Raw genomic sequence first — 27,981 nt, 5'->3', positions numbered from 1 at the left:
CTGGTATTGTAGAGGCCCATGACGGCAATAGTATTGCATACAAAGGCAAATGTTGGGACTCCCAACATTTTTACAGGGTTCCTTAAATTGTAAAAAGGAAGATGGCATACTAAAAAACTAAATAAAATAGATGTAAATAAACTAAACACATTAGCCATCCACATATTTGAAACATAGATAAATAGATTATTTTGTTTTTGCAACTTGGAACTTTTTAAATTACAACATCATCAAAACTTAAAATCCCAGATCGAAAGTATCTTGACTCAGAACTTAACCTTTGAAAGTAAGTCACTGAAACTTTTTGAATTTCTCAAAATCCAATAGTAATGCAAGCTTTTTAAAAGACCATAACATCAAGTTCAAATGTTTCTACAATGTTAATCACCCTTCAATCACCACAGCAAGCAACAAAGCATTCAGCACATTGCAGCAGCTCACTAGCGGACTGAAACAATCTGAAACACTCCTGCAAATGCAACATATTTATCAAATATGAAATGAAAAGTAGACAACACCAATCAAATGCTCAATCTAAATGCTTAACACTGGCAGATCTTCCAATGTTACCATCATCATCATTGCCAAGCGAAATAAAAAAAAAGAAATAACTTGGATGCATGCCTTTACATTTAATAACAGTAACCATTCTAGAATAAATTATTATGAAAGAGAGAAAGAAGATAGACAAAGAAGAAATTAGGTGAAGAAACTCAAACTTGCCACTGGTCTTGCCACCATCCAATAAGACAATGTGTTTATGTAATCTCTGATGTAACTCGAACAGTTTTGGAAACAGCTAATGATGGTTAAATAACTATCTTTTGCTACATCAACAAGAACAGATCAGATTGTGGCTACGTAACAATCATCTGGGTGACTCAATATGGTGGATGCCTCCTTAAGCAAAGGTGCCATGTGGCATCTTCGATGCTCTTCAACTTTGATTGTATTAACTCAATGCAAATTAATTGTTATGTTGAGCAAACTAGATCCAACTTGACAAGATAACATATTAAAATTTATTGATGTCTACAAGTGACAAAAAGTGTAGGTAAATGGGGCTGGGAAGTACAAACAATTAAATAGGTTGTGCAAGTGTAAATATTCAAGTGTTTTATATCGTTGGATAAAAAACTAAATTGATGCATTTGGGTTGATTTTAGTTTAGAGCAAGACCCACTACTGTTTGACTACAATTTGATTATGCTTCAGGTCTAATTTTGTTAAAAAAATTGAAGCAATCTATTTGCGTGAAAAGACTGGCACAACATTTCCAAGCCTCAATATTAGTATTATGAGGTTATAGATAATATAGTGCTACTATTATAAGTCATTATGCATTAAAGGTTGCTTGTCTATCATTACTCTGATCTTTGCCTTGTGTGCCTCTAATGATTTTACGGTCAGGTGTCCTTCATATAAGAAATGTCTGTCCAGTGGACATCTCTGAGAGGGGATGAGTGCATGATGTATTGGAAGAAAGATTCACCACATCATAAAACTCTTCCATTATATATCTTCTGGGGAATCTGGCACTATAGAAATAGCTTCATCGAGGCAAAGAGGCCACATTTACATCATTTCTGTACAAAGATTGTGGCACAATATTTGGAAACAGGACAACAGAAAAGACCAAATAAAAAGAGGAGTTGGAAGGCACATGAACTCGCATATACTTTTCTGAATGCATTTTTTGCAGGGCCTCTCAAAATTCATGCTGTGGTAGTGACTGTGTTTTAAATTTGTCAAGTACACAGTATTATAAGATCTCTTGGAATAGTGGGCATGGTTCAAATACAAGAGTTGAGCTTCTAGCACTTTGGGGGACTCTTTTTTGCAAAATATTTGCAGGTTGAAGTTTTATTGGTCTTTGGGGACTCAAAAGTTATTATTGATTGGGCTATGGAATCGTCTTCTCTAAACTCTCCTTCTCTGGAATACTGGAAGAATAGGACAAAGGAGTTGATCACTACTTTCAGGAGAATTACTATTCAACACATTTACAAAGAAGGAAACATGGAAGCTGACTCTCTCTCCAAGAGAGGCATTGGACTACAACAGGGTATTCTTTTTTTTTTGAAGAATTCAGAGAGGGATCACTAGTGAGGAGTGGGAGTGTTGTTGTTTACAATACATAGGTTCTGTTGGATCCATGGGAGTTGCTGCTTGCTAGTCTGCTTCTTTGTTGTGTAATTCTGGTCAACACTTTCGACATGATCACAGAAGTTTTAGTATATTATGAAGTATAATACATATTTTGAACAATGTTTCACCATGTTGATAATGGATGTAAGCTGATGTAAACACTTTTTATTACTGGAAAAGTGTTGTTTTTTCTTTCTCTGAAAAAAAAACCATAAGCTCTTTTAACCCATGCAGGCCAAAAAAGGCTCATATAATATGATCCCATGGGCACATGTTATACCAGTGATATTTTATACTAAAACATGTATATCAATTAAGAGGAAAGGCCACCCAGTAATATATGTTATTTTTTGAGTCGATCCACATTCGACTCAGGGCTTGGAATTCCATCAAAAATTAGGAGTTTTCAAAGGTTCTTTCACGTTATATATAAGAGAACCAAAAAAACTCACTCATTTCAGTGATAAAGTGTTCTCCTAAACACCTGAAATGTATTAAGACATCAGGTAAATACTTCATAAAATAAGGGGCATTAGAAGGACCATGCAAGCGCAGTGTTTTCTCCTCATCATACCACATAAGATAAATCAGATAAGTTTATTAATGTCCAACAAAAGATCAAAAGTAGGTCAATGAAATTGCTCAATACACAAGCCGTGATACAAAGTGGGAGTGTGAAGGCCATTCCTATAAAACATATTCATAACATATAATTTGTCACAAAAGTAAAAATTGAGGACAAGAATTATACTTTGGCCAAAAATAGGCTGGACCAAAATTTGTGATATGCTTCCAAACTTGAGCCTCCCTCTAAATTTAGTACATTGCATGGCAACCAACAAAAAATAGGCATTGCATGTTTACACCCCCTAATGACCTTTCTTTCACACCAAACATCTGCCTAAAATGTTTAAAAATTTTCCTTGCTCAAGACTTTCGTAAATATGTTTACAAGTTGATCACTAGTTCAATAGTACATAACTTCAATTTTTGTTTTGCACTTTGTTGTCACACAGAATGTCTAGGCACCGCGACAACGCTCAGATCGGGGGCTATCACCTTGATCCCCAATCTCTCCGTTTAAGTTGTCTCCCTACAGCAAGCTAAGGGGGGTAGACCCTATAGAAAAGTGGAATGAATAAGAACTAGTTGGAAACCAACCAGTTCAGGAGACACAATGAAGCGATCAAGTACTAGATTAAGATTTAGCAAGACTTATAGGATTTGATTAGATTTTAAACGATTGATGTCAGTGCCTTATGGAGTCAACGACCTTGCTAAGTAAATTAAGACCAAGTAATTGATTAGCAATTGGTGCTTAGATGAATGACTATTTTATATGAAATGCAGGCCTTAAAACTAATGTGAGATGCAAGAATCTTGGTTAATTTTAGTTAAATGCCTATTTAAATGTGAATCCTTTAATCCCTTCTATGTTGAGCCTGATTTTGTAGTAATTGGCAGAGAGAAGAAAAGGAGAAGCACACTAAAGTGTGATTAACGATACCTCTCCTGAAATTCTAACATACCCGGTGCCTCTGGCGCTGCAGAGAACTATGGCTTTAACCACTGCAAGGTCACCGTTTTAAGTACTATTAAATCAGGCTTCCCAAGCAAAGATTGATGGATACCTATCTCTCCATCGACCAAGCTTATGCTTGGAAATAAATTTTATCTATGCAAAGTTAACTTATATGCAAATGCAGTGGAAGATGAGATGAAGTTACACTCGAGGATGGGAAAATGCTTATGTCGCAAAAACTTCCAATACCCAAATGAAACGTTCGCTTTTTTAAATGAAGACTCAAAATTAAACCCCTGAAGATATTACAATCAGAACACAAGCTTATTTCAAATCTTTCTGATACAGTGATAGCTCAAAGATAACGAAAACTTCTTTGCAATTAATATCAACAAATGCTCAAAAAATACTCGGTTTATGAAACAAAAGATATGCATTTTATCACAATTCCATGAAAGAGTACTTAATTTTCAGAAATTAGTTTTTAGGACAGCAGTAAGAAAAACTTTATGACAGCAGCAATATGACAATGAAAACAGTAAGCTATCAATGATATCTTTATGCCAAAAATTTACCAAAATTTTTCCAAGCTTACCCACATGAATTATCAAAAATTTTCAATCTGTTATGATGTGATTTCCGGAATTATATCAGATCTGCTATACTTATTATAGATAACAATTAAAACATGAAATAAGCCTAATGATGAATGCCCAACAAAAGAAATTAATTCCTTAATGTATTAAACGACATAGGAACTGATTTTAGGCTAACCCACATGATTAGCTTCAGAAAATTAAATATTCAAATCAGAAATGGAGCAAGGGAAAACTAGGGCCAATGAGAGCTAGCACAGGGCTAGGAGAAGGTAGATCTGGGCGATCCTCAAAACTTGAAACTCTTGTTCTGAAAAAAAATTATTTTGCTTCAGATCTTCAGATTTATTGCAAAATCTTTAATGGTTGGCCTTGTAAAAAGATTTGGGATAAGACATTGCCCTCCAGGGCCTAGATCTGTCTCAAAACCCCCAGATCTGCTTAAAAAATCTCAGATCTAAAGATTTACTTGATTGATTTCTCAGATCTATTCCTGCAAACAATCTTTGAGCCCAGATCTTGCCCTCTAGGGTCTAGATCTAGCTCAGATATGAAGATTTTCTTGGCTGATTTCTCAGATCTATTTCTGCACAAGTGAAAAGAGAAAAACCCAATACCCAATATATACAAAAATAGAGAAAATCCCAAAAAACTCAAGTGTTAAAATTCAAAATTATGTTATAAAATTTCAAATCTACACAAATAATAACAGATCTATACAAATAATTTACAGATCTATACAAATAATTTACAGATCTGTCAAATCTGAGGAGTATGAGTCCAACTCCGCTCCCAGATCTGATAATCTAAGGCTCTTAATAGCCAAATCTATCAAAATTTCCACAAAATATTTAAAAAAATTTGAAATTTTAGAGAGGTACTAGCCCAAAAACACCCTGCATATAAAAGATTATCGTTAAATAAATCTTGAGGCTTATATGAAGTAGGCTCTTCAGAAAATATGTGTTGAGAGTTGGCTGGTCCAACCGAGAACTATCCCCAAACGCTCAATGAGAACTTGAGAGATCTTTTGCAAACACTAGATCAACCATCAGATCAAGTAGAGAAATGAAACAATAATAAAATTCTAAAGAAATAGAGGTACCTGCTACTTCAATCAAAATTAAAAATGTTACCCTAGATCCAACAAACTGAATAAGATACCTGTGTTCAGATTATTCTAAAAGAGCTATTGATTGATAATTTTCACATATTATTAAGAAAAAATTAAAACAATGTTACTATAAATTCATGAAGAGGAACACTACAGCATGTTGAAACCCCAAAGACTTTTGCATTAATTCAAAAAAGTATACAAGAGAGCTTGAAAGCTTAATACACGATTCAGAGATCGGATGATCTCAACTGACAACTGACCTCCTATTTAAAATAAATCTTCCAACGGCTAGTTCGAGTGATCTTTGTCAAAGTAATCTCGATCGTTGATGAGGATCAGGATTTCTTTTAATCTGATCCATCGAAATTTTAAATTATTGAGGAAATTCGAAATTTTCAATTAAATGTATTTTAATCAATTCAAAAATTAAATTTTTGAATTAATTTCCTCAAAATTTTGACTTTGACTTAACCCCAGGAACCCAGGGCTTAAAATTTAGCAAAATAATTAATTTACCTTAGTCCCTGGACCTCTTAAAATTAAATTTTTTAAGGACCAACGAATTTTGACTTCGAAGAATTTAAATTTGCCTAGGACCTAGAATTAATTAAATTTCTAGCTTAAATTTTAATTAATTTTGGCCAGAAAATTTAATTAATTAACCTGAGGGGATAAATTATTTTTCCAACCCTCATGACACTTTACATCATGATTTTCACATTTTTTACATCACAAGGGGGAAAACTCATCTCAAAAGGACCCTCACAAACTACCCAGTTCCGCGACACAAATATAATCTAGCAGATCAAGCAATTTGTAATAAAATAACCTAACCAAATAGTTAGGATTATTCTCAAATCACGTTTACATAGACTCGATCTAGAACACTAGGACTCCCCTAAGATCCCAGTGGCAAAATCCATTCCAGCTTTGGGGTAAGGCTGAAGAAAAACTCTGTCGACTATCCGAGAATGGATCGATGGAACAAAAAACCTCCCGGAATGTAGATCATCACCAGAAAAGTAGGTTTACCTAGGTGATTACATACACGACATGGATCTGCTGAGATTATTTACATTATACACGTGCAGACTGGGTTTACATTATAAGATGATGATCAAGCTGATGAGGATAGCTGGATGGCATGAACACTTCGATCAGGTGCTATCCCTTTTGCGAAAAAAGGGGATGTACTGCTATGGGTCGTTGACACGTAGTGGTCAACACACTCACTCATTGATGAAGTGTTTGTATATCTCGATGTGCTCAGTCTCACATAAGTATTCAACTTTTTGCAGTCTCACATTCTTATTGTCAAAATAGAGGGGCATGTCTTGAGACCATTGAAATTGCATGTCGCCACTAACCCTCAACCATATCATTTCAAATGTTACACTAATTGTTGCCTTGTATTATGACTTCAATGAAGGACAATGTGATTGTTGGTTGCTTCTCACTAATCTGCAAAATTAATGTTGACCCCATGTTGAAGGAAGAATTTGTAATTCCAAACCAATCTCTATACCCAACCAATCTGAACTTATCACCTCCACACATTTAAGTTTATGATACAATGTACCCTTCACATACCTTAGGATTCTCTTTGTTGCTTTATAATGAGTGCTACCCACCAAAAAATGGGTAACCCATAGGAGAAAATTTATCCTCTTTGGACAACTAGCCAGCCAACAGCCATATATGATCAGCACATAACATGATGCCAGGATCCTCCACTTCTTGCTCCAGTCATATTTCTCTCTCCCATTCGACATTCCTTCTTTAAGGAAAGTGGGTCATCCCATCAGCAAGTACTTTATACATTTTGCACTCATATGTTGTCACTTAATGTTATGGGCATACTAATATGGATCAAGGGGAAGACTGGATAATTGATCGATCTTCATTGTATTCTTGTTCCTTCACTTTACCCAGGAGGTTAGTCTTTGACTCTAGTCTAGTGGGATCAATGTTTTAAAAAACCGTTGAATCGAATCTGAAACGGCCAAGTTGATTCGAGTTGTTGGGATTTTTTGTGACCCGCAGAAAAAACGGAACAGGAGGCCGAGTCATGACTGACTCGGCCGAGTTATTGCATGACTCCACCAAGTCAGTCATGACTCGGTCAACCCGGCCGGTTCCGCAATAACTCGGCCGAGTCAATGAATGCGGCCTGTAACCCGAAAAAAAATGTGATTTTTCATATTAAAAAAAAAAATTAACTGTTAACTGAATGTTGGGGACTCCAAGGTGTTTTCTAAATTAGTTAAATGCTATTTGGGGTCCATTCCCCTCTCCTAGTATTGATATGCTATTCAAATTTCATGGTAATGTTTAATTCTTAAAGTAAAAGTGACATTCTCCTTAATCTTCATTTTCATCCTTTTACTTAAATTTTTAACATTACCATGAAATGACTCAGGATGTTTGAGAGTGGTTCCGGCCTCATTGGATTTCATATGGAGAAAGTAGAATTTTAGATTTCATTCAAAATCCAGCAGACTTATCAGTTTTTCAGGATTTCAGAATTGGAGGATTGCAATGTTTCCATTGAATTTTGTCATGTATTAGGGTATGGAACTCGTATTTAATCAAGAGCACCAATCCCTCTATGTACCTTGATGTTAGTGACATTGGTTGTCGAACTCCTCTGGGATTCGCTTCCAAAGCAGGAGCTTCTAAAAATGTCGGTCCCACTCCCGTTTTCGCTCTCGCTCCCCACTTTCGCTCCCGCTCCCAAGTAAAAATGAGCCAGATGATGTTGGCAACTCTAGCAGTAGCCAGTAGTATTGGTCACAAACTTTTGTTGTAGAGGCCATTTATAGCCTCCTTGGTTATGTGTTTTTGTTTTGATCTCTATATCATCATCGTGTATGTATTGGACAGTGCACTGGGTGCCATTTTGATATAATGGATATATTCATGAGCCTACTTTGAACATATGTTGTCGTCTATCTATATTCTAATGTTGTGTGTTTGGAAACATGAATGAAAATCTTTAAAATTATGTGTTTTCGTAAATATTTAATGTATTTTTTACAACGACCAAGTCATAGAAATCGAGCCGGCCGAGTCGATACCGAGTCGGAGTCGGAGTCGGAGTCGACCCTCAGCCGAGTCGGAGTCGGAGTCGGAGTTTTAAAACATTGAGTGGGATTATTACCCACCAAAATGGGTAACCCCATAGGAGAAACCTTTTCTCCTATCTTGGACAGCCAGCCAACCAACAGCCCTACACATTTGCTCATTGATGATGATATGCCAATTTCCTCCACCATCTACACTGGTTATACACCTCTCACCATCCGGCAATCCTCTTGGATGAAGGTGGGATACCACTCAACAAGTACTTTTACCATTTTGCAATCGAGTGCTTTTACTTAAGGTTTTGGGCGTTTTAGCATGGATAAAAGGATGATCTAGAAGATTGATTGATCTTGATGGTAAACTTGTTCTCTCACCTTACCAGGGGAGTTAATCTTTAGCCCTGGTCCAGTAGGACCTACTCAGAGGCCTTAGATTCATAGGAGGGGCGCTACTTGGGAAACTTGGATCGAATTAGTGTGTCCATTACCCTTTCCATACTTAACATTTTTCATGTCACATCATTTATTTGATATCATCTCCATTCTCCAGGTTAACGGTCATTGGGGTTTGGCACTCACTTATCCACATCCTTGGGTCAGACTGAAAAAATTGCCCTAGAAGTTGATGTAGCTAAAAAAATGAAAAAGCATAAGATGGCCACAATGAAAGAAAAAGAAAAGTTAAAATGCAAAAGACGGTCGGGATATAAGTTAACGCGTGGGTAAAATACTAGCATGAGCTCTACCCCCCTCATTACCCATCACCTAATTCCTAAGCACTTGATGCTCCAACACATCAAAAGGAACCCTTGCATGTCCCAAACCTAATGAGCAAGAAACTATCTCATCTTAAGGGGTAAAACAAATGCTACATCATAAAGAGAAAGGCTTGACCCTTGAGCTATGCACCAATTAAAAAAGCATTATTAAAAAGAAGTAAAAGGTGCACCAGAGAAGTGGAAAAAGCAAGCCGAGAAGGGTAACTCATGCCTCCACAATTGCTCCCTTCATTACATCTATACACTCAAGAGGTGGACTCTCATTAGTTGGTCCCTGTTACCCACCATCCATGGGTGGTATCATCGACAAAAAATTTTCTCCTAGATGGTTCTCAGCCGGCAGCCAGCAATCCCTTGTAGCCACCAAATAGCTCGATTTGCCACTATCTCCGCCACCTAAGCCAGCCATGTGGTCCCTTACCCATATGTATGATTGTAAGTTCAAAGGTGGGCCTTTTGACCCCGAAGGTATGACTTTTCATTGGTGTAGTTGAGTAATTTTGTTTTTGTTTACTTATCATGGACACTTTTGGGCATGGATTGGTGGGGAGATTCGGTGGAAAGAGTGGGCTACGTCTGTACTCTTGTCTCCTCTGCCCGATTTGGTGGTTAGCCTTGTATCCTAGTCCTGTGGTATCTCCTTCATTAGTTATTAGCTTTAGGGTTGGCACTACATGGGAAATCTCGATTTTGGTTGCGTGGTCCCGCTTCCCATATACATCACTCCCTTCCACTCATTTTAACTCCATTTGTCACTTTTCCCATCCGGGTCCACATAGGGTTAGCCTATCCCTTCCTTTGCCCACACCTTGGGTGGGGCCTGAAACGATGCCCCAGAGGTTGATGCAACTAAAAAGAAAAGAAAAAGCATAATTTGGCCACTTACAATAGGAAATGTACCACAAAATGCAAAATATGGTTGGGGCATACAAATTTAGCACATGGGCAAAATCCAAACATGAGCTCTACCCTTTATCTATGGCCATCACCCTTGTTTCTATGGGCCCTAGATGAGCCCCCTCCACATTAAGGAACCCATGATTGTCCCAACCTCTGGTGGGCAATGAACTACCCCAACTTAAAGGGGGTATCTACTGTTGTATTCCACACATCATGCTCTCATTCCCTGGAGCCCCCGGCAGTTATGAAGAAAAATCAATCAAAGGCAAAAGGCATATGAAGAAGAATGGAAAAAAAAGGTCAGGGTAACTCATGTACCACGAGTGCTCCCTCCTACACTCATATACCCAAGTGTGGGTTTCCCCTATTATAGCTACCCTTGTACCATGGCATGTGGCTCGGAGCCTTCCCCTAATCCCCAATCCATTCCATCATTATATCACATGCCACCTACCACTTGGTGGGTGTACCATGGAGATTTCACCCCCTTTAAAGGTTGAAACCACCTAATAAGGTCCTTGGTTAACCCCCTTATTGAGCTTGGAGACACATGTACATGCCAAAGCCCACTTTGGAAGGGCATGTCATTATGAAGTGTCCACTTGTGTTTCATGATTTGTAAGCTCTTTTACTTGATTACTCTAATGATTTGTTGTACTAGAACGCGAAGGGACACATTGGATCTTATGCAAGATTGCATATGGGTCTCCATTTGGGATTTGATCTCCCTATAAAGGGTCCAAGCCCTCTAGAGGGCCACAGTGGCACAATAGCACTTGTAGGGTGAGCGTAGAGAGCCATGGACCTCCACCATAGTAGAGAGCACTTCATAGATCCCCAGCACCATTCAGTGATTGTTTGTGTTCCACCTTTTTGGATGAGGATGATGCACCTATATCATGTGAGAATTTCTGAATCTACACATCATAAATCCTACTGCAGTCACTGGTTTATCATCTCCTACTTGTTCTTTACATTCAACGAGTTATTTAAATATTTAAACAACGATGAAAACACTATTGCAGACTACACCTATATACAGATCATGAACTGAAATAAACTAAGACAATCACACAAGGGACACCGTTATTTTTGGACAATCATCCCCAGAAAAACCCAATTCGGGAAAACTGGTGCAGCATATAGAGGGTTTGTATTATTAAGCATATTTCTGAATACAATTAGGGTGCCAAATTCGACTCACCCAATAGAGAATAAACCTGGAAAAAGTACCTCTATCCAGAGACAGATATTTTGACAATTCCAGCAACTGGATGATCAAACCCCACAGATGACAATTGTTGTTCCAAGCGTTGCGTAGTGATGGCTGCTCTAAGCTCTGCGCTAGAACTGTGTCACCTCCTCTAGGAGTTGCATCACCCTCCCAGTGAGCCTCCCTTGCTCAGAAGTCGATATGTTGAATTGCTACTCTCTCTGCCCCACAGAAAACCCCAGCGCTGCCTCTAAGGAATTGCGTCAGCCCCTCTAACTTCTGCGTCACCCTCTTTGGAGTTGTGTTGTCTCTCCTGTTGCTGCTCTGCCTCTCTGTTATGTATCCTCAACCTTGGACTGAAGTCCCTCTGCCAAACTGCCCCTCTCACTGCAACTCAAATCACTTAGCTCGACTTTCTCAGCAAACCACACCCCAGAAAAATCAAACTCTTTGATCTCTTGGTGTATCTCCAACTGACCCTCAAGCCTCCTCTTATACTTTTCTTGTTGATGAATCAACAGTCGTGATCTAATCTCTAATCAACAGCTAAGATTAAAACAAACTTGATCCTCGTCACTTGGAAGTTTCTCACCCATATTCTTATTAATACACATTAATATTTTTATTTTCCTAAGTTTAGACTTAGGAACCCATTAAAAACTTTAATTATTTTAATAACTCCTTATTCGGGTGGAATTTCTCCAAACGATTTCTGGGTTTTGGAGATCTCATGTGTTCTAGCCCCTCCACAAAATTTCAGAGCTAGAACACATCCAATGCTACCCAAAATCAACACTCCCTCTTAGTGAGGAATGTGCTCTAGCAATACTTCCCCATAGAAGCATTACATTGATCCACTGCATCGGTCCTCTATGTCGCTAATGCTTGGCCTGCTGCTCTTCATCCACTGCACCACTGCTTCTTGTACTACTGCCCATGACTCTGCCATTGCCACTGCTGCATCTGTACTACAGCTCCCTCTCAAAATGTTGCATCATGCTACCCATAGAACTGCCACTGCTAATTGTTACACTGCAACTCAGTTACTGAGAAGTAAGTAACTGAAACTTCACCCAAAACTAACATCCTGGTCAGTATGGATGCCTCGTGATCCTGAAGCGACCTCTGTTGCTAATCTTTGTTGAGTCCTGACCCTCTGCTGCCACTACATTGCTGCAAATTGCTCTGTGCCTCTCGCACTGCTACAACATGCACTATGTTGACTCAGACTTTGGCACTCTAACTCTGCCACTGTTGCTCCATCACACCTCGCTGCAACCGACACCCGTCATTTTGCTACTGTCATTAAGGGATCCCATAGTCATATGTGATCCAAGAGTTTGGGCACCTCAAGGATCCTGCCCCCCATGTAGTCCTCTCGACTACAACTCCATGTCGTCCCACCTCTTCTCCAGAGGCACATGAGCACTCATGGCACAATCGTCATCCTCACCTTCCTTGTTAGCTTTCGCTGGAGTAGCCTTTGAGTCAGAAGCCTCCCCCTTGCCCTTCTTCCGGGGGCACTGAGTGGCATAATGTCCCAGTTCCCCACAATTGAAGCATTTGACCTTGGTTATGTCCTTCTTCTTTCTCTTTTGCTGCCCTTGTTGTCCTGACGATGCAAGACTTGCATCCTCCTCCTTCTCGACCCGGGCTCTCTTGTCGCTACTCCCTGTCTTGGTCATCCCCTTGAGTTCTTCTTGTCGAAGAGCTACCCACATCTCCTTTGTTGTTTCCTTCTCAGCAATATGTGGTACTACATGATCTTGGACCCCGTCTAGGATCATGCACTTGGCCTTAGCATGGGTCTCCTTGTACTTCTTCAACAGATCAGCATCAACCGGCACAGCAACTACCTTCAAGGCATAGTCCTTGATGCGATGTTTGTCTAGGATTGCCAAGATCCTGGCCTTCCTAATGACAAAATTGGATGCTCCATCCAATCTGTCCTAATCCCTCAACCCATTCACTGCCATCTCTGCTCAAAAAAATAAGATTGGTTCTCTTCTCCCTCTCCTACTGCCAATCTAGCAAGACTTGGATCTGGATTTCTTTGGCACAAGAAACCCTCTAAGGAACAAGCTCCTCTAGACTCCCTCTGAGTCCTGATTTCCTTCACAGAAATCCTCCCGCCAACTGTCGAATCACTTCCTCTCCAATCCTCCTTTGTTGCTGCAACCCGGATCTAGATTTCTTTGGCTAGAAATCTGTCAAGGCAGTGACTCCCTCTACCTCGGCTCTGTCTCCACAGACATTGTTTTGCACCAACAGAAACAACGTCCCACCAGCTCCTCAAATCGAATTTGCTTTGCTCCCTCAACCCCGGCAACTGACTAATTCGAACCTCTCAGGCTCTGCGCTAGCCTAGAGAGTTGACACAGTCACTGCGTGGGCTCCTCTCTGGCCCTGCGTTACTGTTAAATTTGGACAATTAGGTCCAAACTCCATGTTCTGATGCTCAGATTAAGAGGCTAATATTTTTGTTGGATTCCTCTTTCTGAGAGGTGTAAAATCCATATAAAAATAGTCTTAATCCGATGAGCAGAACTTATATTTTGAATTTATTATTCTTAATAAATTATATGTGCAAGGTCAGCCAGTTTTGTAATGTAGGCTCACATGCCCAACAGATGTGTCACACACCCTCATTGATGGATATATATACAGGAAAAGTTGGAGAGAATTTGATCACAACACAACTCACATCTTCCTCTCTCATCCTAAAAAGTACGAGCTACCTGGAGGACGAATTTCAGCCACACGTGGGAAGGACGAAGAGGATTTTTCTGCTGCTAGGGTTTCGCAGAAGTTTGACTAGCGTTGACTTTGGTCAACGCTTGGTCCAAACAAGCTGAAAACTTGTGAGAGGTTCGATTTTTGAAGGCCGTACTACCTGGCACAAAAATCGAGGTCAAAGGGTTGACCGTTTTGCTACTGCGTTGACTTTTAGCTTGCTGCCCCTGCGTTGACTTTTCAGGACAGCGTTGACTTTTGTAGAACTGACTTGGGTTGACTCATCTACTGGTTGGAGGGTTGTTGTGACACATGCTGGGCTGGCTGACCAAAGGAGACTTTGCTGGTTGAAGCATCCTGTTGACCGCCGAAACGAACACATACATTTTTCTTGTTTCTGATTTGTCTTCTGTAAGATCTGCTTATATGTTCTATCTGCATTTTGCTTATCTACTTGTATGATTGCTGTGAGAAAAGTGAAATTGCTCTTAGCATAGAACATCTACAAAACTTTACATGGTATCAGAGCTGAGGTGAAGACAAACTCTATCTATAGCAATCATCATCGAAGGAAATGGATTCCTCTAAGCTTGAATTCAGGGAGAATGACAAGCTGACTGGAAGTGATGACTTCCATGCCTGGAAGATGTTATTAGATCTCAAATTAGAAGATCATGATCTCCTAGATCATGTGACAGGGAAGATTCAAGAACCTCCATCAAATGCCTCTGCTGTTGTTAAACACAAGTATAAGAAGGGAGAAATCAGAGCAAAGCTGCTGATCAGGGAATCCATAAATAAGAGTCTGGTTGCCTACATATCTGAACTAGGCACATCCAAGGAGATGTATGACAAACTGATACTTATGTTCCGAGTAAACAATGTGAACCAAGTGCTATTCCTCAAGAACAAGTTGAAGAATATGAAGAAGGGCCGAGACGAGTCTATTCAAACTTTCTTTATGAAGTTGACCGAAACCAGGAACAATCTGCTAGCTATTGGGGAGACAATAACTGATCATGAGATGGTTCTCACCGCACTTGGAGGACTTCCATATGAATGGCAAGTATTCACAACTACCATTCTCAACAATAATACCATCCCTAACTTTGATGAGCTTCTGTCTAGATGTATGCAAGAAGAAACAAGGATGAAGGAATTTGATAATGAAAGAAATGCTGCCTATGTTGCTCATTCCCGAAAGAAGAACTCTGGTGGTTCCAAGGACAAAGGAAGGACTAAGACTCAAAAGAAGAAGGGTAAATGTTTCACATGCCATAGGACTGGACACTATGCTAGAGAATGCCCCTTCCAGAAGAATTCTCCCGATAGTGACGACAACAACAACAACCGAAGGAATGGGAATCGAAGAAATGACAAATCCAAAGGAAAGAGGAAGGCTCACTTTGAAGGAAACAATCCACCTTCTAAAAGGACCAGAAATACCAGGTATGAGGAGTCTAATGTTGTTAATAAAAGAAATGAGTATATTCTAATATCTGCTCTCTTAGCTGCATCTCCGCCCGACACTATGGATGTCTGGCTAATCGATAGTGGTGCCTCAAGACACATCACCGGATTCGAGGAAGCACTTTCTGACATGGTTGAAAGGGATACTAATCTAGAAATTATCCTTGGGGATAATGCCACTTATCCTGTGAAAGGGACCGGGACTGTGACCCTCCACTTGTCTCAAGGACAAGTCCTCCATCTACAAGATGTACTCTATGTACCCAAATTGAAGAAAAACCTTGTGTCTGTATCTGCCATGGAAGACAAAGGTTTCTATGTAACTTTCTCTGATGGAAAGGTACTCATGTGGAAGAAGAGCTTCAAGGAAGCTATCTCAATTGGTTTTAGAGTTGGTACACTCTACCAGGTTGGAGGGAGTCCGTTGGGAGCTATGACTTGTGATACTATCCGTCAAACCGAACTATGGCACCGAAGATTTGGACACCTTCATTACAAGGCTCTTCCCGAAGCAAGGAAGGTGGTGACAGGGATGCCTGATTTTGGAAATAATCATAAAGGTGTATGTAAGGGCTGTGCTGAAGGAAAACATACAAGGGGACCTTTCCCCTCAAGTGTCACAAAGACATCTGAGATATTGCAACTAGTCCATTCTGATCTTTCCGGTATGTTGCCTGTAACATCCCTGGGGGGTGTTCTTACTATATGACATTTACTGATGACTTCTCTCGCAAAACCTGGATATACTTCTTGAAGAAGAAGGATGAGGCTTTCATGTGGTTCCGTACCTTCAAAGCCTTGGTGGAAAATATGACCGGAAAGAAGATCAAGATTTTGAGGACTGACAATGGCACTGAATATGAGTCAAATGAGTTCAAAGACTTTTGCAGAAAAGCTGGCATTAAGAGGGAGACTACCACTGCATATACTCCTGAGCAGAATGGTGTTGCTGAACGCAAGAATAGGACTATTGTGGAAGCTGCCCGTGCCATGCTATGTGACCAGGGTCTTCCAAAGTTTCTGTGGGGAGAAGCTGCAAATACTGCTGTGTACATTCAAAACCGATGCCCTCATTCCGCTTTGGACTCCAAAACTCCCGAAGAGGTTTTCTCTGGTAAGAAACCTGATGTCTCACATTTTAGAATTTTTGGATGTCCTGTCTATTTTCATGTGCCGAAAGAAAAGAGAAGTAAGCTGGATGCTACTGGGAAGAAAGGAATATTTGTGGGCTATAGTGAGACTTCTAAGGCATATAGAGTCTATGTACCTGGTCAAAGGGAAGTAGAGATAAGCCATGATGTCACTTTTGACGAAGATGCTTCCCTGAAGAAAGTAGTAGATCTTCCTAGATCTGAAGAAAACCATGAAGAAAGACCTGGAAATCTGGAAGAACCCCAGGATGAGACTATGCCTGATGTTGAAGGGCCAATGGACCCTATTGATCCTTCCCCTTCTCTAGGAAAGAGGCCATCATGGCTCAGGGACACCCTCGAAGATGCTGAGGGTCATGCTGCCCCAAGGGGAACATTCCGAGAAAGCAAGAAGCCGTGTAGATACCAAGGGTATCTAGCTGCCATGAGTACTATTATACAATCTGAACCTGGATCTTTTGAGGAAGCCATCAAGCATCAAGTCTGGAAGGATGCTATGCATGAAGAATATGAGGCTATTATGAAGAATGATGTCTGGGATGTGGTCCCGAGACCGAAGGACAAATCTGTTGTCACCGCTAAATGGCTCTACAAGATTAAACATGGATCTGATGGGAGTGCTGAAAAGTTTAAGGCAAGATTTGTTGCCCGTGGCTTCTCTCAAAAGGAAGGAATTGACTATGACGATATATTTGCACCTGTGGCTCGATATACCACCATCCGATCCATCATAGCCCTTGCTGCTACGCAAGGATGGAGTCTTCATCAGATGGATGTCAAGACCGCTTTTCTGCATGGTGCAATAAAGGAAGAGGTGTATGTAGAACAACCTCTGGGATTTGAAGTTCAAGATCGAGACACTTATGTCTGCAGGTTGAAGAAAGCCCTCTATGGGTTAAAGCAAGCACCCAGAGCTTGGTATGAGAGGATGGATAGTTACTTGATGAAGCTGGGCTTCACTCGAAGCAATGCTGATCCAAACCTTTACTTTAAGGTTGAGGAAGGAAAGCCTCTCATTCTAGTGCTGTATGTGGACGACTTCTTCCTGACAGGTGATGACCCTCTCATTCATCAATGTAAGAGGGAGCTTGCTGCTGAGTTCGAGATGAAAGACCTAAGACTGATGCACTATTTCCTAGGCCTGGAGGTCTGGCAGAGACTTGGAGAGATTTTCCTTTCTCAAGGAAAGTATATTGTGAAGCTTCTGGAAAGATTTGGGATGGTGGACTGTAAGTCCGTGTCGACACCAATGGAACTCAACTTTAAGAAGTTGAGTGGCAGCGCTGCAGGGCCTATCTTGGCCAATCCTACTGAGTATCGTCAACTCATAGGAGCTTTGATGTTCTTAGTGAACACCCGTCCGGACATATGTTTTGCAGTGAATACTTTGAGTCAACAGATGGTTGAGCCTCATCATTTTCACTGGGTTGGTGCCAAGAATCTTTTGAGATATCTTCGGGGCACGATAAACCATGGGTTGAGATACACTGCCGGGAGTGTGATACTCCAGGGATATACTGATGCCGATTGGGCTGGCAGTGTGGTGGATCGTAAGAGCACATCTGGATGCTGTTTCAATCTTGGTTCTGCTTCGATCTCATGGATGAGCAGGAAGCAGAAGTCGGTGGCTTTGAGCACCGCGGAGGCCGAATACATTGCTGCTAGTATGGCCTGTTGTGAAGCAGTTTGGTTGAGGAAGCTCTTTAGTGAGCTGTTCCAACATGTGCTAGATACCACTGTAATACTCTGTGATAATCAGAGTGGGATTCGTATGACTGAGAATCCTGTGTTCCACGACCGATCCAAGCATATTGATATCAGGTACCACTTTATCCGGGATATGGTACAGCGAGGCGCCGTAAGGCTCGATCATATAGGAACTGATGAGCAGGTCGCGGATATTCTCACTAAGCCCCTGGGGAAGGTCAAGTTCCTAACCTTCCGTGAGAGTCTTGGTGTCGTGGAAAGACCCTATGATGTGGGTCCTGTTGGACGATGAGCTCTGGGAGCTCTGGGGGGCTTTGGGGATAGCTTCTCGGAGCTATAAGCACTCATAATGCTTCTGCCCCACCCTTGTGATTATTGAGCTGGTTCGCCACTCATTTAATCTGTGCCCCGTATGCATCCTACCCATTGAGTTCAGGGCTCATGGGAAGTACCTCTCATTTGGCCAATGAGGTGTGGAAAAGCTAGAGACTATTAGCAAAGACTGATGGACGCATCAGAGATTGCCGTACTCTCTATCTAGGATGGCATGGTCCAACCACTTGATCTGGGATCAAGATTTGTGAGGTCTGGGACCTCTGGACTGATTATGTCAGTCAGGGAATGATGTCTTTGTGACTGACCCACTTCTGTTCTGAAATAAAGAAGCCAGCAAAGCAAGTTTCGGCGGGATGACTCACGATGTTAATTGCACTAATAGATGGAGTTCTCCCTAGTTGAGAGGGAGTGTTAAATTTGGACAACTAGGTCCAAACTCCATGTTCTGATGCTCAGATTAAGAGGCTAATATTTTTGTTGGATTCCTCTTTCTGAGAGGTGTAAAATCCATATAAAAATAGTCTTAATCCGATGAGCAGAACTTATATTTTGAATTTATTATTCTTAATAAATTATATGTGCAAGGTCAGCCAGTTTTGTAATGTAGGCTCACATGCCCAACAGATGTGTCACACACCCTCATTGATGGATATATATACAGGAAAAGTTGGAGAGAATTTGATCACAACACAACTCACATCTTCCTCTCTCATCCTAAAAAGTACGAGCTACCTGGAGGACGAATTTCAGCCACACGTGGGAAGGACGAAGAGGATTTTTCTGCTGCTAGGGTTTCTGCTGCTAGGGTTTCGCAGAAGTTTGACCAGCGTTGACTTTGGTCAACGCTTGGTCCAAACAAGCTGAAAACTTGTGAGAGGTTCGATTTTTGAAGGCCGTACTACCTGGCACAAAAATCAAGGTCAAAGGGTTGACCGTTTTGCTACTGCGTTGACTTTTAGCTTGCTGCCCCTGCGTTGACTTTTCAGGACAGCGTTGACTTTTGTAGAACTGACTTGGGTTGACTCATCTACTGGTTGGAGGGTTGTTGTGACACATGCTGGGCTGGCTGACCAAAGGAGACTTTGCTGGTTGAAGCATCCTGTTGACCGCCGAAACGAACACATACATTTTTCTTGTTTCTGATTTGTCTTCTGTAAGATCTGCTTATATGTTCTATCTGCATTTTGCTTATCTACTTGTATGATTGCTGTGAGAAAAGTGAAATTGCTCTTAGCATAGAACATCTACAAAACTTTACAGTTACCCTTTGCAGGCTCGAAATGCTGACGCAGGCACTGCGTAAGCCTCTACGTCACTCCTCTAGCTCTGCGTCACTCTTGCAGTTGTTCCTCTCCCTATGAAACAGTGTTGTCACTCGGGACAGTTGCTTCTCTGCAGCAAATTCTCTGGATTTCTCAGCTGGTGTCTTCAGTCTCCTATGATCTGCAATGCTCTGATACCATGTGAGAATTTCTGAATCTACACATCATAAATCCTACTGCAATCACTGGTTTATCATCTCCTACTTGTTCTTTACATTCAACAAGTTATTTAAATATTTAAACAACGATGAAAACACTATTGCAGACTACACCCATATATAGATCATGAACTGAAATAAACTAAGACAATCACACAAGGGACACCGTTATTTTTGGACAATCGTCCCCGGAAAAACCCAATTTGGTAAAATCCTTGCAGCATATAGAGGGTTTGTATTATTAAGCAGATTTCTGAATACAACTAGAGTGCCAAATCCGGCCGGCAGAAGTACCTCTATCTGGAGACAGATATTTTGACAATTCCAGCAACTGGATGATCAAACCCCACAGATGACAATGTTGTTCCCAGTGTTGGGCAACGATGGTTGCTCCAAGCTCTGCGCTGGAATTGCGTCACCCTCCCAGTGAGCCTCCCTTGCTCAGAAGTCGATATGTTGAACTGTTGCTCTCTCTGCCCCACAGAAAACCCCAGCACTGCCTCTAAGGAACTGCGTCAGCCCCTCTAGCTTTTGCGTCACCCTCTCTAGAGCTGCGTTGTCTCTCCTGCTACTGCTCTACCTCTCTGCTATGTATCCTCAACCTTGGACTGAAGTCCCTCTGCTGAACTGCCCCTCTCACTGCAACTTAGATCACTTAGCTCGACTTTCTCAGCAAACCACACCCCAAAAAAATCGAACTCTTTGATCTCTTGGTGTATCTCCAACTGACCCTCAATCCTCCTCTTATACTTTTCCTATTGATGAATCAACGGTTGTGATCTAATCTCCATTCAATGGCTAAGATTAAAACAGACTTGATCCTCATCACTTAGAAGTTTCTCACCCATATTCTTATTAATACAAAATATTAAAAATATTAATTATTTTAATAACTCCTCATCCGGGTGGAATTTCTCCAAATGATTTCTGGGTTCTAGAGATCCCATGTTTTCTAGCCCCTCCACAAAATTTTGGAGCTAGATCACATCCGATGCTACCCAAAATCAACAGATCACCATGCCCAGTCGGCTTCACAGTTGTACCATACACTTCGCAGAGGTTCCAGGGTCTAGATGAGGATGTGTCTTGCCGTGGGAGACAAAGGGAGGTCTTATGTCATCATCCTAGCCCTTACAGATAGTTTACAGGCATTATCAATCCACTTGGAGACCCATGAGGATGTCATTGTGCCCCCACACCCACTTGGGAACACCACATGTGACTTGCTTGGATATCAAAGGGCTGACCCCTTATTCACTATGTTTGGAGTCTATTCTCTCACCTTGCCACACTTTGGACTCCACTAAGCCTTCTCAATGGCCCAACGACTCATTATGTTTACTCCTTTGCCCTCTTGAGAGGCTTATCTTTCTATTTTGGAGCTATTTTGATGGGCTTGTCACCAAGGGATGTTATTATTGCACATTATTTTATTATTTGGGGCTTAATTAGGCCTAACTAGGCAAATCGAACTCTTTAGGAAGGATATAAATAGATGAGAGGCTCATTCATTCCTCTCATCATCACTTGGATTGGGTTAGTAGCTCTTGTGAGAATTTCGCATTCCCTTTTGGAGGACGAGTTTGGTTTCATGGATGAATTTTGATGTTTGGATACTCTTCTCTTGGTCTTGGAGCTTCAAATTTGTCTTGATTTGATGATTGGATATACTCATTGTACATGTAAGTGCTCTTTTTCATGCTTATTCTTTATAGTGACCTTGTCAAGTGAATAATGTATGGGATTTTTGCTCTCTAGATCTGAAATTTGCCCTAATTTATGGGAAACTGTGGAAGTTTTGGACTTTTTAAGTGTTGCATATATTACATGTGCCATGTACGATAAATGAATGTTCCTAGAGGTTTAATTTCATTGAATACATCTTAATAAGTCACCAATTCTTGTACACCGAAGTATAAAGTCCTTTGGTAGCTGCTCTCATGCCCTAATTTGCCATATGAAGTTGCCTAAAGACCTCCTTGATTGGGTTAAGTTTCTCCAAATCACAAAATCACCTTGACTCCATCTCTCCCAAAGGCAAGGTATTGATCTAACAATTGATGATCACCTAAAAGAATATTTTTCTCGCCTTTTCTTCTCCTTCTAGGCCTAACCCTAGTAGGTCACCTAGGGCATCAAGCAAATTTCTTTGTAGCCATTTGAAGCCCTTGATTGTTGGTCCACTACTGTGTTGGGGTTTTCTCAAGGGATCCTCCAAATTTTAGCTCAATCCGACAGTGGAATCCGGAGATATTGCAAGCTCTAGCTGAAGGATCAATCCTCTTCGTAGGTTGCCTTGGGTTAGTGTCCTCATTTGGATCATTGCATTTGAATTCCAAAAGAAAATTATTCTTTTGATCTCTCCACCCAAACCTGGACAAGCTCCTCTATTGTTGATCAACTCCACACCCTTCACCTAGTTTGGTCCCGCTTGGGTTCTTTGTGAATAGGCTTTAAGAATCACCTCATATCTTATCATTGATCCATCCATTCTTGTGATTCCTCTCATACCGGGACTCCTCCCATCAATGAAAGTCCGTAAAGAGCAAGGAACCTTACCTGAGGTGACAGTGGGCTATCACTCCATTGTTGCCCCTTAACCTAGTAGTTGCTCTATAGGATCCCCTCCTAAGACCCCTACTAGTTTGCGGTAACAGTCCCCTAACCTTGGCACTTAACCATGAAGTCCTTCCCCTCCATTGCCACCTATTCTCACTAACATCCATGGATTGTAGGGTTAATCTTGTTGAATTCTATGGTATGAATATGATGCCAAGCCACTGTGTGATGTGACCATTGTAAACTTAGAATTACTGAAATCATGTGTAACAATGAGCCATTGTAGCCAGTGATATGTGTCACTGTAATGTGAGCGAGCAAACCATAGTAAGTGTTCAGTAAGATAGCGAATCATAGTCCTATATTGAAAGTGATTCATAGAGAACATAAGCGAACTACCACAGTCGAACGAGCAAAGTTGTGTACCATGGTGTGAAGAGATCGAGCCATTGATTAAAAAATGAGTCACTATAATGAATGCAAGCACTTGTAAGATAGATACAAGCCACCGATCCCTTAATGCGATCCATCAGGAATTGAGCCATTGTAATTAAATTCCATTCATAGAAGCAAGTCATTGTAGCATACAAGCAATTCACAAATATAAATATAAACAAGTCGTTGTTATAGTTCCAATATGATACCGCGTATGTCATTGCCATTTCATGATGCCAATACAATACACAACGATGTGGTGCCACACTAATATACCATAGAAAAAGATCCATATGCGAGCCAAGGAACAAGCTTTGGAAAAAAACAAACCATAGGAGTAATATGTATGAGCCTTGTCCCAGAGAATGAGCAAAATTATGCAGGGTTAGATGTGATAGCCATTGTAGCATCAGATTTCGATCCATAAGCCAACACATAGTGATCTTCAACGTCCTCTATCAATCCTTTGCTCTGATACCATGTTGGAGAAATATGGAGGCTATGGGATTAATGTGATTTCTCCTTTCTTAATAATTGCTTGTGAATATGTTTAGCCATTTTATTACTATTTGTTATGTTTCTTCATCAAACAATTATCAAAACCATACATCATGAAGATCACAGAAAATAATAGACACAAGATATAGGCTCCAAGCCAGAGCAAAATCGATCCAAGGGGAAAACCCAGAAATCTCTTCTTCTTATAGAATTTGTTCAAAGTGAGAAATCCAAGACCCAAGACCAATATCCCTTCAAGCACCAAGTCAGCCCTCCATTCTGCCATGATTTTGTTCAATAAAGAATCTTCATCACTGCTTCAATAGTTCACAAGAAACTCGCATTCTCTTCTTCAAAGGGTTTGCATTCCTTTCAAGCCCATACCACAGAAAAATTCGCTTAACTATCTATTGTAAACTTTGCATGTCTTTCCATAGAAGCACAGAAAATTGATGTCCAAAATTAGGAGCACGCTATCCAATATATAGTGCTTCGTTTGTTCAAAAAGTCGCGTCTTTTGGGCAAGCCAACTTGATCAACAAGAGGGCCGACTTGGTCTTGAGGGTACAATTTGACAAAAATAAAATATTTTCTTTTCTTTTTACAAATAGTCCAAATAGGACTTTGACTGTAGACAAATTGTCTTATTGACTCAATACACCTAGGGCATGAAATGCATGCCTTGTCTAGAAAAATAATAATCACAAATTTCTTTATCTTCTTTTTATTTTTATTTAATACATTTTGATAAAAGTATGAAGACCAAATTTTGTTACATTCTCCAACACCAAGAAGGTTGTGGGGCCCTTCTATGGCCAAAATAGATTTAATATAACACTAAATTTTATGTCTAATCATTCCACAAACCATGCTCTAGTTCTGCTAAAAAAGCAACTTGTTCTATTTTTGTTAATGAAGACGAGGACTAGGATTATAAGATATGTAATTGTACTTGTCATTAGCCCATGTTATGTTTCATTTTCAGCACATATAGTCATGCATAAAGGTTGATTTTGGATGTAAAGCCTCATGTATAAAGGCTGATTTTCGAATCTTGGATGTACAGCGGCCAGCCTCATTTATAAATGATAATTTTGGATTTTGAATCATTTAATCGTCTATGAGAGTTAACATAGACTGGCCATTCCTTCTAAAATGTCATTTATGTGTCTCATTCTTTTTTTTTGCAAGATGCATTATTAAATTATTTGTAAAAAAAATTATGTATATATGTGTGTGTGTGTGACATTTCGCCCAACATTTCCATTTTTGGGAGTCGCATTTCTAGCAATACCTGTTTCGGAAACTTCCAGACATTTCGGTGTTTCATGCAACTTGGATCAACAAATACAAGTGATCAATGACATGGTAGGGGTTTACTTCGTGGAGGATGCCACAATCATTATACCAATTGTGAAATTTCAACATCCTTGAGCGTTGCGATGTGATTAGGGAGTAATCGTGGGCCCTAAGTTACTCATTTTCTCGGCCTATTTTGACCACCCCTCTTGTGTGCCTTTTTCTTCATTGATTTTCTTTTTCTCTATAGATATAGCTTAGGTTACAAGCTTTCATTGATTCATTATTGACCTCTTAAAGATGAAGCATTTCATTGTTCATTGTAATTGGGATATTCAAAGTTCCTTTTATTTAAAAGGCTCATGCATTAGCCAAGAACTAGGTGAGGGTTAATGAGGGGGGTAGAGATCAAGCTAGGCTTTTGTCCACACACTTTACATTTATCCCTATCAATCTATTGCATTTTAATATTAAGGCACATGCTTTTTCGTTTCTTTCCAATACAACAACCTCTTAGGGCAAAGTTTTCGGGCCCCTACTCAAGGATGAGGTAAACAGGGAACCAATATTGATGACAAATAGCAATCAACCCAAAGATAGGATGTGCATACAAGGGGGAGATGGAAAGTGTTAAGTCTGGATTACCATGCACAAACAACATCAATTAAGGTCCCCTATTTATGCCTCTCTTGACAATTGAAAGAAAGGCCTTAGGGAAGGTCACATTGGACTAGTGGCAAGAGATAACTACTAAGGTGAAGCATGGTAAGAAGAGTACAACCAAGAGTGACCTATCATCCAATTCAACATGTGATCCATACTAGAAAGAACTTGTATACGAAAATGGTTAATGTACCTTACAATGGATGATCCATCATTGTTGGATGAACAGGCTACATGAAATAAAACACTGACTAGAGCATGGAGGGGAGGCCTCTAAGGCTAGCCATCTCTAGATCATCATAGGGCTACTGGCTAGCAAGCTAAAATGGGAGAAAAAATTATCCTAGGGGTTATTGATCATACCAGGGAAGTAGATGAAACCATGTATAGACTAGTATGAAGTTTGATTTATCGAACTTACACCAGGCCAAAGTTCAACTCTGCATGGATGGATGGATGTCACAAACTCCAATGAATTAGGAGGTGTCAAGGTACTAGCAATCACATTCTTCTTTTATGAATTGACTTCATGAGTGGTTGGTTCTTCATAATAATTTAGCCATTACAGATTGGCTTCATTATACTGGGTTCAGTGATACACAACTTAATTGTTGTGTAGTTTGCCACAAGCTGTAAATACTTAAGCATGTGACGTGGAACTGCAAGGTTGCTAGGATGCTTTGGAACTAGATTATAGTCGCCAAGATGATTTGGAACTAGATTATAGTCGCTAAGATGATTTGGAACTAGATTATAGTAGAATATTCGCTTCTCTTTGTCATTCCACCTCGTTGGAAAGTGGTTTCATTTTGAAACCAGTGGATGATTCATGTGATTAGATTAACTGGCATCTCTTACTTATGGATTTGCTGTTGTCATGCAACTTTTCAAGGGGTAAACATGTCGATTAACTTGGCAAAAGTTACAATGTTTATATCAGATTTGCTATCCAGTTCTCTACTAAATGGCCCATTTTTCGATAGATATTGATACTCTTCTAATAGAAGCGGAGGTTGATATGCTAGCTCTCCTTGTTTATATATGCAGGGGAGTATGGTCTGACTGCTCTGTGGTGCCTGCATGTGTAACTCCTGATATCCGTGCCAATTGACTTTTAATGCACTCACTTTCAACAAAAGGAAAAACAAAGCCCAACTCAAATAAAAATGTTGATAGAATTGGAAAGAACCTCCAAATTAACAAAGAATCTAAAGATGTAATGCATGCAAGCTGAATTTAGAGTAGAGAGTTGGTGATAGCTCCCACTTCCTCCCTACCTTAGTTTCTCTTTTGTATGTTTCTTTGGTGATTCTTAGCCGAAACTGGGGCACCCAAAAAGAGTCTGTCCTGGAAACGGGCGAGGTGGTGATATTAATCAAGGACATTGTCATGTTAACATGGAACAAATACCCCGACAAGGGATATGCCAGGTATGCCGCATTGTTTTCAGTGTCGTTGCAACTGAGAAGGCATCACAAACACAACAATCACAACGAGGTGGACCCACAAGTTTCTGCCAGTGTGAAGGGTTTAGAAAGTACTGAATCTTAAAATCGGGAGCCAAGGAAGAGAGATGAAAACAACTCCCTACAAAGTATACTGAAATCCTCTGTAAATTAGGAAATAAAAGACTCCAATGGCAATGCATACGGACTCATTAAGATAGAACAACTAAACGATAGGGAAATCCAAAGTAAAAACAAAGCGGGGGAATTCAAACAAAAGTACCTGGAATGTCATGATAGAGTTGCAGAAGATTCCCGGAGGAGGGAAAGTTCTTCTGGTGGTGTATTGGTCTTTGGAGGGGAATTCGCACGCGGAGGCACAGGCAGCGCGAGAAAGGCCTTCGTCTTGCTTATGGGTTTGCATTTCTCCAATTCAACGAGATCACCCACCTTGAACTTGTTGTCTGGGTCATGGGCCTGGTACTTCTTCTTCTTCCTCACTCTCTTCTTGTATTTGGGATGGATAGCTAGTCTTACTACCTCAACTTTCACAGTCTTATCATTTGTTGAACACACCACCTTCCCCTGTAACTTCCTCATTGCCCTCACTGTAAATTGTGAGAGATTGCTAGTCGAACCTATATTAGAAATGGTAGAACTTGGAGTGGAGAAGTGGGTTGATCCTCTGAGGAAAGAGCATTGCCCTGTGCCTATGCTTATTGTTGGAACGGGCATTTTCAAGCCCAAACCCATCGTCATGGCCATTGCCATACTCAGCCAAGGACATGGAGTTCAACACAAGTAGCCCATCTATGCTTCCAATAGATCAGGTAGAATGAAAGGCTAT

The 27,981-nt window shown here is 40.4% G+C and overlaps 1 protein-coding gene across 2 annotated transcripts; it reads right to left on the bottom strand.

The window, feature by feature from the left end:
• Positions 1-163: 163 nt before the first annotated feature.
• RPS17 (ribosomal protein S17) lies at positions 164-27,981 on the bottom strand. 2 transcript variants are annotated; one of them, XM_089460779.1, is made up of 2 exons: positions 27,418-27,981; positions 164-469 (listed from the first exon to the last, which is right to left on the bottom strand). In XM_089460779.1, the coding sequence occupies exon 1, from the start codon at positions 27,903-27,905 to the stop codon at positions 27,426-27,428; it is 480 nt and encodes a 159-aa protein (XP_089316905.1). In that variant the 5' UTR covers positions 27,906-27,981; the 3' UTR covers positions 164-469; positions 27,418-27,425. The 2 variants fall into 2 exon arrangements, with proteins under 2 accessions (XP_089316905.1, XP_089316906.1); XM_089460780.1 differs by having other exon boundaries at positions 164-458.

This window comes from Pinus tabuliformis, chromosome 7 (assembly GCF_031772625.1).
Source record: "Pinus tabuliformis cultivar Carrire ecotype Pingquan chromosome 7, CPIR1, whole genome shotgun sequence".
Lineage (NCBI taxonomy): Eukaryota > Viridiplantae > Streptophyta > Pinopsida > Pinales > Pinaceae > Pinus > Pinus tabuliformis.
This window is presented reverse-complemented; position numbering and strand designations above follow the sequence as displayed.